Source organism: Ranitomeya variabilis, chromosome 4, assembly GCF_051348905.1.
Source record: "Ranitomeya variabilis isolate aRanVar5 chromosome 4, aRanVar5.hap1, whole genome shotgun sequence".
NCBI lineage: Eukaryota > Metazoa > Chordata > Amphibia > Anura > Dendrobatidae > Ranitomeya > Ranitomeya variabilis.
Window position 1 is genome coordinate 78,021,681 of NC_135235.1, and position 19,302 is coordinate 78,040,982.

The following is a 19,302-nucleotide window of genomic DNA, read 5'->3' on the forward strand; positions in this document are numbered from 1 at the left end:
TTCTTGCGTTTTTAAGCACATGCGTTTGTTTGCGTTAAAAACGCATGCATTTTTATCGAAAAAAACAGAAAACACACTGAAAAGCCACCCACCACCATCAAGGTGATAAAGGGATCCAAACCCTAACCCTAACTCTACCCCTAACCTCACCCCTAACCATTTAATGAACATTTTCTGACAGTCATAGTGCCACGTATTTCAGTGCCACGTATTTCAGTGCCACGTATTTCAGTGCCATGTATTTCAGTGCCACGTATCACGTATTTCAGTGCCACGTGTTTCAGTGCCACGTATTTCAGTGCCACGTATCACGTATTTCAGTGCCACATATTTTAGTACCACGTATTTCAGTTGCACGTATTTCAGTGCCACGTATTTCAGTGCCACGTATTTCAGTGCCACGTATCACGTATTTCAGTGCCACGTGTTTCAGTGCCACGTATTTAAGTGCCACGTATCACATATTTCAGTGCCACGTATTTCAGTGCCACGTATTTCAGTGCCACGTATTTAAGTGCCACATATCACATATTTCAGTGCCACTTATTTCAGTGCCACGTATTTCAGTGCCACGTATTTCAGTGCCACGTATTTCAGTGCCACGTGTTTCAGTGCCACGTATTTAAGTGCCACGTATCACGTATTTCAGTGCCACGTATTTCAGTGCCACGTATTTCAGTGCCACGTATTTCAGTGCCACGTATTTCAGTCACGTTTAGGGTTAGGGTTAGGGGTAGGGTTAGGGCTAGGGTTGGAGGTAAAGTTAGGGTTGGGGCTAAAGTTAGGGTTGGGGCTAAAGTTAGGGTTAGGGTTTGGATTACATTTACGTTTGGATTAGGGTTGGGATTAGAATTATGGGTGTGTCAGGGCTAGGGGTGTGGTTAGGGTTACCGTTGGGATTAGGGTTAGGGGTGTGTTTGGGTTAGGGTTTCAGGTAGAATTGGGGGGTTTCCACTGTCCAGGCACATCAGGGGCTCTCCAAGCGCGACATGGCGTCCAATCTCAATTCCAGCCAATTCTGCGTTGAAAAAGTAAAACAGTGCTCCTTCCCTTCCGAGCTCTCCCGTGCGCCCAAAAAGGGGTTTACCCCAACATATGTGTTATCAGCGTACTCGGGACAAATTGAACAACAACTTCTGGGGTCCAAGTTCTCTTGTTATCCTTAGGAAAATAAAAATTTGGGGGGCTAAAAATCATTTTTGTGGGAAAAAAAAGATGTTTTATTTTCACGGCTCTGCATTATAAACTGTAGTGAAACATTTGGGGGTTCAAAGTTCTCACAACACATCTAGATAAGTTCCTTGGGAGGTCTAGTTTCCAATATGGGGTCACTTGTGGGGGGTTTGTACTGTTTGGGTACATCAGGGGCTCTGCAAATGCAACGTGACGCCTGCAGACCAATCCATTTAAGGCTGCATTCCAAATGGCGCTCCTTCCCTTCCGAGCTCTGTCATGCGCCCAAACAGTGGTTCCCCCCGACATATGGGGTATCAGCGTACTCAGGATAAATTGGACAACAACTTTTGGGGTCTAATTTATCCTGTTACCCTTGTGAAAATACAAAACTGGGGGCTAAAAAATCATTTTTGTGAAAAAAAAAAAAGAATTTTTATTTTCACGGCTTTGCGCTATAAACTTTAGTGAAACACTTGGGGGTTCAAAGTTCTCAAAACACATCTAGATAAGTTCCTTGGGAGGTCTAGTTTCCAATATGGGGTCACTTGTGGGGGGTTTGTACTGTTTGGGTACATCAGGGGCTCTGCAAATGCAACGTGACGGCTGCTGACCAATCCATTTAAGTCTGCATTCCAAATGGCGCTCCTTCCCTTCCGAGCTCTGTCATGCGCCCAAACAGTGGTTCCCCCCCACATATGGGGTATCAGCGTACTCAGGACAAATTGGAAAACAAATTTTGGGGTCCAATTTATTCTGTTACCCTTGTAAAAATACAAAGCTGGGGGCTAAAAAATCATTTTTGAGAAAAAAAAAAAAAATTATTTTCACGGCTCTGCGTTATAATCTGTAGTGAAACACTTGGGGGTTCAAAGCTCTCAAAACACATCTAGATAAGTTCCTTAGGGGGTCTACTTTCCAAAATGGTGTCACTTGTAGGGAGTTTCAATGTTTAGGCACATCAGGGGCTCTCCAAACGCAACATGGCGTCCCATCTCAATTCCAGTCAATTTTGCATTGAAAAGTCAAATGGCGCTCCTTCCCTTCCAAGCTCTGCCATGCGCCCAAACAATGGTTTACACCCACATATGGGGTATCAGCGTACTCAGGACAAATTGCACAACATTTTTTGGGGTCCAATTTCTTCTCTTACCCTTGGGAAAATAAAAAATTGGGGGCAAAAAGATCATTTTTGTGAAAAAATATGATTTTTTATTTTTACGGCTCTGCATTATAAACTTCTGTGAAGCACTTGGTGGGTCAAAGTGCTCACCACACATCTAGATAAGTTCCTTAGGGGGTCTACTTTCCAAAATGGTGTCACTTGTAGGGAGTTTCAATGTTTAGGCACATCAGGGGCTCTCCAAACGCAACATGGCGTCCCATCTCAATTCCAGTCAATTTTGCATTGAAAAGTCAAATGGCGCTCCTTCCCTTCCAAGCTCTGCCATGCGCCTAAACAATGGTTTACACCCACATATGGGGTATCATCGTACTCAGGACTAATTGTACAACAACTTTGGGGGTCCATTTTCTCCTGTTACCCTTGGTAAAATAAAACAAATTGGAGCTGAAATAAATTTTGTGTGAAAAAAAGTTAAATGTTCATTTTTATTTAAACATTCCAAAAATTCCTGTGAAACACCTGAAGGGTTAATAAACTTCTTGAATGTGGTTTTGTGCACATTGAGGGGTGCAGTTTTTAGAATGGTGTCACACTTGGGTATTTTCTATCAAATAGACCCCTCAAAATGACTTCAAATGAGATGTGGTCCCTAAAAAAAAATGGTGTTGTAAAAATGAGAAATTGCTGGTCAACTTTTAACCCTTATAACTCCGTCACAAAAAAAAATTTTGGTTCCAAAATTGTACTGATGTAAAGTAGACATGTGGGAAATGTTACTTATTAAGTATTTTGCGTGACATATGTCTGTGATTTAAGGGCACAAAAATTCAAAGTTGGAAAATTGCAAAATTTTCAAAATTTTCGCCAAATTTCCATTTTTTTCACAAATAAACGCAAGTTATATCGAATAAATTTTACCTTTAACATGAAGTACAATATGTCACGAGAAAACAATGTCAGAATCACCAAGATCCGTCAAAGCGTTCCAGAGTTATAGCCTCATAAAGGGACAGTGGTCAGAATTGTAAAAATTGGCCCGGTCATTAACGTGCAAACCACCCTTGGGGGTGAAGGGGTTAAGTCTGTGGATTTTTTATTGTGATTTCTCTGATAAGATATATTAAAAAGATATTTATTTTCATGTGTAAAATTGATTTATGCAATAAAAATCAAAAAGACTCTTACTCTTTAAGTTAGCTAACTAAATTGCTACGAATGAGGGCTAAAATAAAAGACTATCAGGTATAGACAGAATCCTGCACCACATGACTTCTATCAATATATCTCTGACAGTTTCACTCAACTAATGGAGTCCAGAGGAAAAGCATTCAGCCTGACAAATGGACTGTTAAAACCCCTCTACTAATCTGAGTAACCACATAGGGCGTTTACCTCTTGGACCTGATTAACCCTGTGATTAGCTATTATTATTTTTTTATGGGTCCCACTTGGAATTTTGTTTCTTAAAAGTATGTGCCTCTGACATTCCCAGTAACTATTTCTCCAGACTGAATCTACAAAGATAAACCATTGAAATCGGAAAGGTAAATATGACACTAATGAAATAAAAACAGTTTATTCCGAATTATGTAAAAGTGTATTGAAAGCATAACAGGAATAATGTAAAAAACAGAATTAATACTCTTTAATTTATTTTCGCTGTAGCTTTGCACCATTCCAATTCTAGATCCAAAATGTATTGCTAATACTACTACTAATTGTAATAATACAATTACAATAACCAAGCTATACGGGGTAGTGTCACTACTAAAGATAGATTTGGATCTATAAATCTAGGATTGGACTCAGAAATTGGGCAAGAAGGTGCTGCAATTCACTGCTAGTACAGCTGATTGAAAGTCACCCTTAAATATGTATGTATATTATATTTGATTATATTTTCAAAAAGGCCATAGTCATGGGTGGTGCTGTTTCCTAAAGAAAGCAAGCAGCCATGTTTTTCTATTTCTAGACAACACCTTTAAGGCTGACAATTATAAGAGGATGTCTAAAAGGCTTCTGTTACAGAATGCTCCAAAAATACTGTGATGCCTGTTAAACGGCTCAGCTCCCATATGTGTTCATAATCAGAAATGGCAGAACAGAGTTTATTCTTTGCTTTCCAATAATAATAATAATAATTTTATTTATATAGCGGCAACATATTCCACAGTGCTTTACAATCTTATCATCTGTGAATTCTATTTAATTATGGAGCTCGGGTGGCATAGCAATCACTTGATGTCCTTTATGGGTGACCATAATTTTTCTACATTTAGCTATGTACAAGGCAGTGGTCACATGGCTGTTTCCTCCACAAAAGCTGCACAAGTTTGCATTATATAAACCATTCTATCAAAAGTATGTAGAAAGAGTTGTGCAAAAATGATGATCCTTCTAGAAACATTCAAGAAAATATTCAGGAACAAAACGATTTTAAAGGAGTTTTCCAGTCTTAGGCCACAAGTCTGCAGTTACTCTGTGACTGCAGACTTGTGAATCCTCACAGTACACACACTGCTCACTGTGAGGATCCTCCTGTGCCTGCACCAGGAATGACGGGCACGTGACCGCAAGTTTGCGATATTCATGAGAAAAAGGAATAGTTCCTCAGCTCACCGGTGTAGATGATGTTTTGAAGCAGGGCTCAGTGCAGGCTGGCTCCTGAGCTGAGACCATGGAAGAAATAGTGGAAAAATCCAGCAACCACAAAAAAATATCATTTACATATAAAGTATCACATTTAAATGGATATGGCTAAAAACAAAGAAAAAATAAAGATAGTATAAAATAACATGATGGACACTGGGTCTATGCCTTTCGATCCTTACAGGCTCTTAGTTTAGTATGCGATATGCATACATACAATCACATGCAAACTAGATGTGCACGGCCTCATTCAATGCAAGTGTATTGAGCAAAGCCAGACATGTCTAGTTGGAATGTAGCTGAAGTATGCAAATGGCATACTTGGTGTCACATGGTTGGCCGCTCTCATCAACAGAGAAAAAGCTGTAAGGATTGTGAGGCAGTGAGGAGAAACATATATGAGGGTCATTATGTGTCCCCCAGGACGCGTATAGAAATATGCTGAATCCCCTGGTGAGCGTTGTAATTACAGCCACAGCTGTGGTTATGAAGCAAAATAAAAGTGAGTGTGGACTGGATCAAGTTATTTGACCAAGTCAGATATAGAAAAATCTGACATGTGCTTTTATTTTTGGAGAGATCTGTAGCAAGGCAGTGGGACAGATCATAAGAGTCTCGGTCTTAGAAGTAGCCCACATCCACAATTCCCATTTAACCCTTTTCCAATCGTTGCAGTATATATACATCGTGTAAATCATGTGACCACCATGACTAAGCACATGGTGATCGCATGATTGTCCCTGCTGTTTCTCACAGCAGGGAACATGGCATCATCATAGTCCATTCCATCAGTCTGCATTCCAAAACTTCACTACTTCCCTTCCGAGCCCTGCCATGCACCCAAACAGTGGTTTTCCTCCACATCTTGGGTATCAGCATACTCAGGGGAAATTGCACAACAGATTTGGGGGTCCATTTTATCCTCTTACCCATGTGAAAATAAAAAAATTGGGGCTAAAAGATCTTTTTTTTTTAAAGAAAAAATGTATTTTTTTTTATTTTCACAACCCAACATTATCATTTTCTGTGAAGCACCTGGGGGTTAAAAGTGCTCACTACATACTTAGATAAATTTCCTGGGGGCCTAGTTTCCAAAATGGGGTCACTTGTGGGGGGCTTCCACTATTTAGGCACAACAGGGGTGCTCCAAACGTGACATGGTGTCTGCTATCAATTCCAGACAATTTTGCGTTGAAAAAGTCAAATGGTGCTCCTTCCCTTCCGAGCCCTGCTGTGTGCCCAAACAGTGGTTTTCTTCCACATATGGGGTATTAGCATACAACATTTGTGGTCCAATTTCTTCTGCTACCCTTGTGAAAATAAAAAATTGGGTTAAAAGATAATTTTGGGGGAAAAAATTAGATATTAGATTTTTTATTTTCACGGCTCTAAGTTATAAACTTCTGTGAAGCACCAGGGGGGGTTCAAAGTGCTAACCACACATCTAGATAGGTTCCTTGGGAGTTTCATTTCTAAAATGGGGTCATTTGTGGAGCATTTTTACTGTTTAGGCACATTGAAGTATCGGCATGCTCTTAAATTGCACAACAACTTTCTTATTACCCTTGTGAAACTAAAAAATTGAGGTAAAATTTAGTGACAAAAAGTTAAATGTTAATTTTTCCTTCCACATTCCAATAATTACTGTGAAGCATTTGAAGAGTTAATAAACTTCTCAAATGTGGTTTTGAGCACATTGAGGGATATAGTTATTAGAATGGTGTCACTTTTGGGTATTTTCTGTCACATAGAACCCTCAAAGTCACTTCAAATGTGATGTGGTCCCCAAAAAATGGTTCTGTAAATTTTGTTGGAAAAATGAAAAATTGCTGGTCAACTTCCCTTCTAACTTCCTAACAAAAAAAGTTGTTTCAAAAATTGTGTTGATGTAAAGTAGACATGTGGGAAATATTATTTATTAACTATTTTGCGTGACATATCTCTCATATCTTTGATTTAAAGGCATAAGAATTCAAAGTTTGAAAATTACAAAATGTTCCAAATTTTTGCCAAAATTCCGTTATTTTCACAAATAAATGCAAGTCGTATCGAATAAATTTTACCTCTATCATGAAGTACAATATGTCACAAAAAAACAGGCTCAGAATCAGTGGGATCCATTGAAGTGTTCCAGTGTTATGACTTCATAAAGTGACAGTGGTCAGAATTGTAAAATTTGGCTTGATCATGAAGGTGAAAACAAGATCTGGGAGAAAAGGTTAAACTATCAGGTAAGGGTTGGGTGTGTCAGTGTTGGTTTGCAAGCAACAGAGCCTGAGGTTCTGTGTATGTCTGCTTGTGTGAGAGTGAACACAGACCAGAGCCAGAGACTAAAGCAAAGCCATTGCTGCACCCACGCACTATATGGTAGTGCAGTCACCAATGGCAATGGACTGATACGGATGCTCCTGCTGCAAAACGGATGAAAAACTTTGCATGATTGCATTATTAATCATATTGGCCTTGCATATTTAACTTAAAGGAGCTGTATTTTCCTTTTACTTAAATGTACATATTCAAGGCTAAAAATCATTTTTGCATTTGGGTTTGCACTGTTTGGCTTTTACAGGGTCTTTGCTTTCCTGCAAATTCAACTGTGTGGTTTGTGGTCATTATCAGTACAGAGGAGCTCAGAAAAAGACATAGAAAAAGTTACAAATTCTTCCATCGGAACAAGCTCACTATTGAAGCCTCAGTTAAAGAAGCCCTTCCCTATCAAATTTTTATCCTCTTAATATATTGCAGTCATCATTTTATATAGCACTGTGTACTTACTACTGCTAATTTTGCCCTTCTACCCAGCTAATTCTTCTGTTTTAGGCTTATGACATCATGTGATTAAAAACTGACTAGCCGAATCCTTATAAGTTCTATGTAAAAACAGGAGGTCAATTTTCCCTGTATCAGACACGGCAAAAGTTAATGGCAGGAGGAAGAGGAAGAAGAGGGAGAAGCTGCAATATACAACCTCTGGCAAAAATTATGGAACCACTGGTCTTGGAGGATGTTCATTCAGGTGTTTAATTTTGTAGAAAAAAAGCAGATCACAGACATGGCACAAAACTAAAGTCATTTCAAATGGCAACTTTTTGGCTTTAAGAAACACTAAAAGAAAGTGGTAGTCAGTAATGGTTACTTTTTTTTAACCAAGCTAGGAGAAAAATGATGGAATCACTCAATTCTGAGGAAAAAATTATGGAATCACCCTGTAAATTTTCTTTTCCAAAACTAACACCTGCATCAAATTAGATCTGCTCGTTAATCTGCATCTAAAAAGGAGTGATCACACCTTGGATAGCTGTTGCACCAAGTGGACTGACATGAATCATGGCTCCAACAAGCAAGATGTCAATTGAAACAAAGGAGAGGATTATCAAACTCTTAAAAGGCGGTAAATCATCACACAATGTTGCAAAAGATGTTGGTTGTTCACAGTCAGCTGTGTCTAAAATCTAAACCAAATACACACAACATGGAAAGGTTGTTAAAGGCAAACATACTGGTAGACCAAGGAAGACATCAAAGCGTCAAGACCGGAAACTTAAAGCAATATGTGTTAGGGTTGGCGGAACGCACCGAATATATATACAGTATATGGAGTAGTAGGTGCGTTCGCAACCTGGGGTCCACTGTGCAGGAAAGAACCTGCTGCTAGTAAAGGAGGTACAATATGGTGGTATAAACGAACTCTGTTACTTCACAGAGTCCGTTAGCAAAGAGAACACTGTGCCCTGTTAAGCTCACAGAGGAACACAGCTACTTAGTAGAGCCGATAGTGGTCATGCAGTCAATAGCAAACACACAGCTCCTCTCCGGTGGAGCCAGAATTCTAATGGCTATATGCCAGCCATGAATCCACACACACAAAACTCCTCGCCGGAGGTGCCAGCATTCTAGGGGCTTATTTCAACCAAACCCTGAGCGCATACAAACAAGACCACACTGAGCTGAGCTCATACATAAATTGACACTAGTGCATGGCCTTTATAGTTGCAGCTCAACAGGACCTTCCTGGAGGACCAATGGGAGCTGCTACAGGGCCTGAGCGTGTGACCTCCAATGAGAGGTCCTCCCGTGGGCATGCTCAGTGTGTGCAAAGCAGGAATTAGTCCCAGAAAAGCCTGCTTGCTGCAGACCAGTGCAAGGTACAATAGCAGAGCATGAAAAGGCAGCAGTAACCCTTTGCACAGTATCAGACTGAGTGAGGCACTGGGACAGACGTCTCTGCTGAGCAGGCTCCACTGCGTCTGATGCAGAATGGGAGACCGCAGCAGACATGGTTCGAGATTCGCCCTGTGCAGCGGCGGGAACTCAACTCCTAACAATATGTCTCCAAAACAGGAAATGCACAAAACAAATGAGGAACGAATGGGTGGAAACTGGAGTCAACATCTGTGACCGAACTGTAAGAAACCACCTAAAGGAAATGGGATTTACATACAGAAAAGCTAAACGAAAGCCATCATTAACACCTAAACAGAAAAAAACAAAGGTTACAATGTGCTAAGGAAAAGCAATCGTGGACTATGGATGACTGGATGAAAGTCATATTTAGTGATGAATCGCGAATCTGCATTGGGCAAGGTGATGATGCTGGAACTTTTGTTTGGTGCCCTTCCAATGAGATTTATAAAGATGACTGCCTGAACAGAACATGCAAATTTCCAGTCATTGATGATATGGGGCTGCATCTCAGTTAAAGGAACTGGGGAGATGACTGTCATTACATGTTCAATAAATGCTCAAGTTTATGTTGATATTTTGGACACTTTTCTTATCCCATCAATTGAAAGGATGTTTGGGGATGGTGAAATTATTTTTCAAGATGATAATGCATCCTGCCATAGAGCAAAAACTGTGAAAACATTCCTTGAAAAAAAGACACATAAGGTCAATGTCATGGCTGCAAATAGTTTGGATCTCAATCCAATTGAAAATCTTTGGTGGAAGTTGAAGAAAATGGTCCATGACAAGGCTCCAACCTGCAAAGCTGATCTGGCAACAGCAATCAGAGAAAGTTGGTGCCAGATTGATGAAGAGTACTGTGTGACACTCATTAAGTCCATGCCTCAGAGACTGCAAGCTGTTATACAAGCCAGAGATGGTGCAACAAAATACTAGTGATGTGTTGGAGGGTTTTTTGTTTGTTTTTCATGATTCCATAATTTTTTCCTCAGAATTGAGTGACTCCATAATTTTTCCCCTATGCTTGGTTAAAAAAGTAACCATTACTGACTACCACATTTTTTGTTCTTGATTTCTTTTAGTGTTTCTTAAAGCCAGAAAGTTGCCATTTGAAATCACTTTAGTTTTGTGCCATGTCTGTGATCGGCTTTTTTTCTACAAAATTAAACAACTGAATGAACATTCTCCAAGGCCGGTGATTCCATAATTTTTGCCAGGGGTTGTATTAGGATAAAACCTTTGATGGGAAGAGTGCTTCTTTAATTCATTCTGCAGCCACCAATAGACAGTGCAACACAGAGGCTATAGAAGGCAAACGATGCAAAACTTTTAATGAAACCCACTTGCAAATAAAGATTTTTAGCCCAAAGACATGCATTTCATAAGACAAAAATGTCCCCAAAGGTGGACAATTCATTAAATTTAAATAAATGTCACCCTACCAATAAACTCTTATATGTTATGAAGATTAATAATATTTCCAGAAATCCAAAATATTAAATGTACGTGTGTCATTAAAAGCATATAATACATATCCAGTATTTTGTGTTTCGGTATTTTGCTGTTTGCATTGCTGCAAATAATTATTCTGCCTTATGACCAAACCACATAATAAATAATGTAAGAGCGAGATGAATTATTTCAGAAGATCAGAACAGGAAAATGTGCTGATTGATGACTGCATAATGAATGAAATCCACAGATGTGATTGCTTTAGGAAGAATTGACTTTGCATAAGCTACTCATATACTGTAAAGATTTTCTTTTCCCCTGGCACAGTCTTATCAGAAATTAGCTTTGTGTAAATTGCCAGCACTGTTCATTATATGTACATAGTGGAAAATTACTGTTATTTAAAGCATCATAAAATTAATTCTGGATTATGCTTCCTCCAGCAAGTACTAATGCAGGATTTAACATAATTTGTTCAGCAGAAAGACTGGATTTGATGTTTCTTATAGAATTAAAATTTTGATTATTATTAATTAATGATGAAAAAACTGCTATGAATTATTTTCAAAGGAAATGGAAGAATGTTATATTGAAAAAAAATATATACATTGTATATCATAGTATTACCTATAATAAACTGTGGAATATATTTACAAAGATTCTCCAATCTCAACCTAAATTTATGTTTATAAAAATAAAATTAGTAGGATAGACTGAGATGGGGAATGATATCTTGTGACTCGTGCCATCCACATTTATACTTTCTCTGCTCCCAGCGTGGTACCACTCGAGTTCTGAGATGGACAGCTGAATAATGTCCCACTGTCTAGTCGCTATGAATCGCCTAACATCACAGTCTTATTAGTGGTGTTGTCATCTACCAATTTAATTCAAAGAGCTTGTCACATTACTCAAGTCTTTGGCTCAAGGCGGAATTACCACTTAAGCGAAAGCTGAAAAAGGTCAAGGAGTATTGGTAGGATTTAAAACATGACATTCTATAAATCTTTTTTTTTTTATATGTTTAAACTGTAAAGCGCTGCGGAATATGTTGGCGCTATATAAAGATTATTATTATTATGTTTATAGAAGTAAATTAACATGGATTACCTCAATTAGAAAACCCAAATACACAAGACCCAAGAGAGCACTCCGAGTTCACAGAGATTCCTTAATTTTGGATACCCATTCTGTTCACCAGAGTGACTACAAAAAGTGTCAGCAAACAAATGCATTTCAGCAAGATTTCAGTAGGTATCGTGAGATACTGGGTGCCATGGAAAATATTAAAAATCCTTGAGGTCCCTCATATTCCCACTCCCTTTTTTCTATCATCTACCATTTGTCCTGAGGAGAGAGGAGATAGCACTCAAACCTGTCATTATGTAAAATGCAGTGCACAGAGATAGGAAGCAGATTAATGTCCAGGTGACTGAAGAGGATGTGGATTGTCCACAGAGAGACAGGACAAGTCTTATTAGGATCTGGATGGATCAAAGGAAGATCTGACACCCTTTACAAATAGCCATGGTCACTGCAGTTACAATAAATCAGCAGATAGTACATCTCCGGGAGAAAATATAGAACATTGGAATTTGTATATATTTAATATTAGTGAGACATACATTTTCAACCCTGGGATAACTAGGCAAAAATACACATATTTTCTCAGAATTATAACCCACACCAAAAGGCCGCAAATCCATAAGGGCCATATAATCGCCAACAACTAGGCCATGTTTGGCGTAGACAAAATCCCGATACAAAAAATGACATCAGTCTTAGGTTATGTGCACACATTGCGGATTCCTGTGCGGGATTACCCGTGGATTTACCATGGATTTCATGTGTTTATAGTGCGGATTTCACCTGCAGTTTTACACCTGCAGATTCCTATTGAGGAGAAGGTGTAAAACGCTGCGGAATCCGCAAAAAGAATTGACGTGCTGTGGAAAATACAAAGCAACGTTTCTGCGCTGTATTTTCCGCACCATTGATAAAAGATCAATCCCAATTTTCAGCAGCGTTCGTGCAGAGAGCTACATGTCGTGTATGCAGGAACCCAGATTATCAACAGATTTGGCCAAATAGAAGTGCTATCCTTCGGCTAAACTTACTCATCTCTGCGAAGTTCTCCTGTTAATCCCTTTTATGTTATGTAACTGTTTATGCTGTATTGTTTTGTCCCCCTTGGAAAATCTTTTGTATATTTTTCATAAACACTGCCTCCCTTTGGATTAAATATAAAATGTAATAGTTCTGTTCCTTGTGTTCTGTAAACTACGCCTCAAAGTCATAAGCTACCGTAAACGGTGTCTAATCGACTGAAACAGATTAGTGGTGGCGGCGAGTAGTCTGGGGTTGTCGGAGAGTTAGCTGTGACCATACCAGAGTGTGTACACATATTCCTTGTGTTGGATGTATATGCCATACGCTCACCGTTAATTTTCCGATAGCCGGCCTAGTGGTGTGAACAGGCTGCGGCCTTCTCCGTTGATCGTCGGCTAATCGTGTAATTGTCCAAATGATAGGGGGCAGTAGAGAGCGGTTCGCTCCAAAGATCACAGTGGGTGGTACTCATGACCTTCCCGGCCTGTGATATCAGGAATTTGTGGGATAAAGAAAGTCCTAAAGATGAGCGAAGTAGGCAACATTTGGATTTGCAGGATGTGTTGATTTTCCCAGGAAATTCAATTTGCAGAGAAGATACTCTCCAGACAATAGAACATAAATGTAAAAAATAAAATAAAAACACTTATACGTACTTACCTTACTACTCACATCTCTGCCCCCTTCGCTTTTTACTGTAAGCAGTCCAGTGCTTGCTGCTTCTGTAGACCACCGCCACTCATGCAGAAATCACCAGACCTCTCATGATGGGCCAGGACTTCCAACCTTAAAGAAGCCCAGGAGGGTTCTTTGAAAATATGAGCAAGGTGATGGAGCACACTGTGATGTCACGATGCCATAAACTTTCTTACATTTGTGCAGAATCCACTGGGGCTCATCAAACCAGAAGTATTGGCCCAGGGATTTCAGAGCAAGCAGCAGCAATCTGGAGATATGGCAAGGACTGGATGGGTGATGTGACAGGGTTGGCGAAGTGAGCAGCAAGGTGAGTATAAGGATTGATTTGATTTTTAATCTTTTGATCGCCTTTTACAGTTCAGAAGAATGTTGACAAGTGGAAGAAAATTACAAAAATTCTGTATCCTAGTAAATGTGAATTCTTGTAAGATTCCGGTAGAATTCAATATCACTCAAATTTATTAGCTCATCTCCAATCCCAATGCAAATTGAAGATACCAGAGGTTTCAGAGGAGATTGAATGCTCAACGCCAAAGGAAAAAAAGAGGCCAGGGGGAGCCTAAATTGAGGAATGGATTGCAGGTTGTGGGGGCAGGACAGGTGAGTTGAGTTTAATTTCACACTTTTCCTAATCCTCTACAAATCAGCAAAATAGTACCAGTCAGACACAATTTAACAAAATTCATATCAAGTGAATTGCAAAAAAATAGAATTCAGGAGACTTTCAATTTTTTTTTAAGTCTGAGGTAAATTTTCCTCAAACCGATTTGCTTGTCTTTAATATTTTTAATATTTGATTATATATATATATATATATATATATATATATACCGTATATATATATATATATATATATATATATAAAATATACCACTATATTCATATACATACTTATATTGATAGATATCATATTAATAATATAAAAGTAAAATATAAAAAGGTCTTATTTTATTAGTATTTATTATTTTTAGAATATGTTAAACAACTGCTCCATGGTATAATTGACAGGGAGCACTATCAACTATCATAAATATTCTGACCATATATGAATAATTGTGATTTTTAGGCAACTTCATCTCCCATAGCAAAGTTACTCATATGCGGCACTTGTGTGATAAGGATATGATTTTCCAGTAATTAGGTAACACTTTGTTGCTTTGGCCTTATGGTGTCCACACACATGAGATAGCCATTGCCTGTGTAAAGACACTTTTATTGACAGCTGCTCTTCTGCTATTCCCTAAAGGCCCCGTCTCACATAGCGAGATCGCTAGCGAGATCGCTGCTGAGTCACTAGTTTTGTGACGCAACAGCGACCTCCATAGCGATCTCGCTATGTGTGACACGTACCAGCGATCAGGCCCCTGCTGCGAGATCGCTGGTCGTGTCGGAATGGCCTGGACCTTTTTTTGGTCGTTGAGGCCCCGCTGACATCGCTGAATCGGTGTGTGTGACACCGATCCAGCGATGTCTTCACTGGTAACCAGGGTAAACATCGGGTTACTAAGCGCAGGGCCGCGCTTAGTAACCCGATGTTTACCCTGGTTACCAGCGTAAATGTAAAAAAAAACAAACAGTACATACTCGCCTTCTGATGTCCGTCAGGTCCCTTGCCGTCTGCTTCCTGCTCTCACTGACTGCCGGCCGTACAGTGAGAAGTGAGAGCACAGCAGTGACGTCACCGCTGCGCTCTGCTCTCACTGTACGGCGGCTCAGTCAGAGCAAGAAGCAGACGGCAAGGGACCTGGACACCGAAAGGCGAGTATGTACTGTTTGTTTTTTTTGGTAACCAGGGTAAACATCGGGTTACTAAGCGCGGCCCTGCGCTTAGTAACCCGATGTTTACCCTGGTTACCCGGGTGCTGCAGGGGGACTTCGGCATCGTTGAAGACAGTTTTAACGATGCCGAAGTCGTTCCCCTGATCGTTGGTCGCTGGAGAGAGCGGTCTGTGTGACAGCTCCCCAGCGACCACACAGCGACTTACCAACGATCACGGCCAGGTCGTATCGCTGGTCGTGATCGTTGGTAAATCGCTTAGTGAGACGGGGCCGTTAGAACAAAAGGATTGGGTGTTTACATTTAAATTGCCTGATTCTTCTCTCCCTCAATATGAGTAGGTATACAGCACTCATGAGAGAAAGGATTGGGTGCTCAAGAAGGGTTCCATCCCATGCATATTAAGAGATACTTAAACATATTTATAATAAATCTTTATTTAGGCAATCCAATTAGTGAGTCAGTGACGTTTCACGTTTCAGCCCAAAAACTAGGGCCTTCATCAGGATTGTAACAGGAGTAAAATGAGGTATGGGGTAAGGTATCCTTGCAATAAAATTGTGTTCCGAATCACTTGGTGCTGGATATCTTACCCTATACCTCCTTTTGCAATCTGTGTCTGATGAAGGCACTTGCCTTGGGGCCAAAACATCAGTGATTCACTCCTCTCTCCCCAAAGTCAGGGGGCCCCCATACACTTTAGACTGTTGTCCTATCCCTCTTAAATCAATAGATTTAGACAACTTTAATCCTATATATGGAGGATTAAGTCGTTAAGTGTCTTACATCCTGTAGCTAACAATAATTGAGGTATCTATTATTATATTGCTTCCTACTATTTTCAATCTTTAATACATAAACAAGCATAGAAAAACATATGAACTAATCAAGATATGTTGGCAAATGCCACTTTATAATGCAGGTATACTGCAGTGGTGGATACAAAATACACAATTTAATTACATTCTTTGTTATTTTAATTCAGCTCTAAATCAGACACTTAAGCCAAAAGAGAGTCGGTATGAGGCCATGTATGAGACTCCAAACTTGTATTAATTCATATTCATTAATATTAGTTTAGAATTGAATGCTTTTCTATTTGTTCTCACAATCTGTCTGGAGTACAGTTCATGTGCCAGCATGATTAAAACAGTATTTCACTGCAGGAAGTCTTATTTAAATAAAGAAAGTGCAGACAGGATCAGCATCATTTAAATTCGTGTTGTTTGCTGCCAATGTACTGGGGTTTGGGAATAGCTCAGAAAGCCAAATTAAATCAACCTTTTGCATTGCTTTTCCAGAAATTTGGGGTCACAGCTTTCAATTACTTTATTTAACGCAAAAAATCCATTAACAATGTAAACTGTATACTGAAATATGTTAAGTACATTAAAAATATTTAGTATGTTGAGGATTTAAAGTAAACAACAAATGTAGCCAGGACAGATCTTATTTAAATAAATTCTTGCTAATGCTCCAACGAAGCAGAACCTTATTTATCATGCCGAAATCCTGATATGGGGTCTGTAAGGAATAATGGGAAAAAGTGAAATGGGTACGTAAAATCTGCTCTTCTCAAATGTAAGCAGAAAAATTACAGCTTCCAAGCAATGCAGCTCCATTCAAAGGCCATGGTGCTGACAAAGACAGCTGAACTCTACTCGGACCCATGAAGACTAAATGATGCAGCTACCAACACTTCATTCAAAAAGGGGATGCAGGACCACCATTCTAGAAAATTGTTCTCATTGATCAAATCATCACTGATCTAATAGTTATGACCTCTCCAGTAATACATACTTAGCTATAGCGTGAGGTAATCACCACTATTAGTATATCCTCGGGATCATCAATGTCATTAGCAAGGAGGATACCCCTATATAAAACTTAACTTTTAATAAATAACACATAAAAAACAACTCAGCTGACATAAATCAAAGAATAAAGTGCTCATGTGAACCAGTGCTCAAACAATAAAAAATTGGTTGGATCTCACCAATGATAGCAGAGCGGAATGCCTCTCCAATAATGGTAGACATGTGGTCACCATACGTAACCTCTCAGTATACTCAGCCGGAGGTCCATTGTCCATAGGTAGGAATAGGGGCTAGGTGTGGGGTAATAAGCTATCTTCCCTGTAAAACCCGTTCAAGCTCCTGTCCTCACAAGGACAGGCCCCAAGTGATCCCTGACTATGGACTCCACCAAATTATGGACAATAAAAAGTTCTCCCAACGCGTTTCATGTCCGGTGATGGACACTCATCAGGGGAGCAAAGTGCCAGTAACCGCTGGCCAATAGTCCCATCAAGGTATAAAGTCCCATTAGAAACAGGAACCTGCTGTGGCTAGGTACCCATCATGCCATCTGTATTAATAGTAATCCTCGTCCCCACTCACTAAGAATCCACCTATATAGCCCGTAATCAAAGGTCCGCCCACACAGCTGTGAGTACAATTAACTCCCCACCTATCCCAAATGCCGCATAGAGGGGGGGATGGGGGATGGGGGAGGGGGGAGGTTTATTCTAAAACTAATCTTAAGGCCCCGTCTCACTAAGCGATTTACCAACGATCACGACCAGCGATATGACCTGGCCGTGATCGTTGGTAAGTCGCTGTGTGGTCGCTGGGGAGCTGTCACACAGACCGCTCTCCCCAGCGACCAACGATCAGGGGAACGACTTCGGCATCGTTGAAACTGTCTTCAACGATGCCGAAGTCCCCCTGCAGCACCCGGGTAACCAGGGTAAACATCAGGGCCGCGCTTAGTAACCCGATGTTTACCCTGGTTACCAAAAAAAACAAACACTACATACTCGCCTTTCGGTGTCCAGGTCCCTTGCCGTCTGCTTCCTGCTCTGACTGAGCCGCCGTACACTGAGAGCAGAGCGCAGCGGTGACGTCACTGCTGCGCTCTCACTTCTCACTGTACGGCCGGGAGTCAGTGAGAGCAGGAAGCAGACGGCAAGGGACCTGGACACCGAAAGGCGAGTATGTACTGTTTGTTTTTTTTGGTAACCAGGGTAAACATCGGGTTACTAAGCGCGGCCCTGCGCTTAGTAACCCGATGTTTACCCTGGTTACCAGTGAAGACATCGCTGGATCGGTGTCACACACACCGATTCAGCGATGTCAGCGGGGCCTCAACGACCAAAAAAAGGTCCAGGCCATTCTGACACGACCAGCGATCTCGCAGCAGGGGCCTGATCGCTGGTACGTGTCACACATAGCGAGATCGCTATGGAGGTCGCTGTTGCGTCACAAAACTTGTGACTCAGCAGCGATCTCGCTAGCGATCTCGCTATGTGAGACGGGGCCTTTACTCACGCAGGATGCCAATGCACAGGAACGCCTAGTTCCCACACATGTGGGTGGCTTGCACTCCAGATGCTGAACCGCTCGTCAACCGGAAGTAATGTCGCCATCTTGTGTGCGTCACTTCCGGTAGGGTTTATGCTCCACATAGTGCGGCCAGACATGCGGCCGCCATATTATGGGTGTCACTCCAGAAGCATCACATGCTTGAAACAAAGCTGTTCACCGCAATTTTGGAAAGAAGCCAACAATTTTGTATGGCCCATTTTGGGGTTTTTGTGTGAAATGATGTCCAATTTGCCTTTTTTTTCCCTATTTTTTGTGTTATTCCAATACACAAAAGGAAATAAACAGGTGTATAAGAAAATGTGGATTTGCAATAATTGTCCGAGAGAAATATTTTGGTTTATGGAACAATTTCAAGGATGCCAACACTTTCGGCAATTACAGTATGATATAGTTATGATGTAGTGTGCAATGGAGTCCATAGGAAGGCTATATCTGTTTGATACTCTATAGCAGTCACAATTGAGCCCTAGACCAAAGGCTCTTCTGCAACATAAGAAGAGAGTATTGAAAATAACACATAGTAGGTGGGTGAGTTAAAGGGAAGTCATCATCAGTAAATGGCCAATTGATTAAATTAGGTTTTTGCGCTGAATGAATTTAACATTTTTGATCATTTTTTTTTTACATATCAAAGTCTATATTAAAAATAAATACATAACCACAATGGTCAGACCCCCGACCATATTTTTTGTATTGAAATATCTAATGATCCTGTGCAAAGGTCAATGTAAATGGAAGGGAGCAAG

The 19,302-nt window shown here is 40.3% G+C and overlaps 1 protein-coding gene across 4 annotated transcripts in view; it reads right to left on the reverse strand.

Moving 5' to 3' along the window:
* CABCOCO1 (ciliary associated calcium binding coiled-coil 1) overlaps window positions 1-19,302 on the reverse strand; it is a 209,160-nt gene that overhangs the window by 59,145 nt on the left and 130,713 nt on the right. The window contains exon 6 of one of the 4 annotated variants that reach the window (XM_077258782.1): window positions 16,580-16,694. The exons of the other annotated variants lie outside the window; for them this stretch is intronic. Coding sequence (XP_077114897.1) covers window positions 16,620-16,694 — 75 coding nt within the window. The 3' untranslated portion in view covers window positions 16,580-16,619. Of the gene's footprint in view, window positions 1-16,579; window positions 16,695-19,302 lie in introns of those variants that run through there. 4 annotated transcript variants of the gene reach the window in all.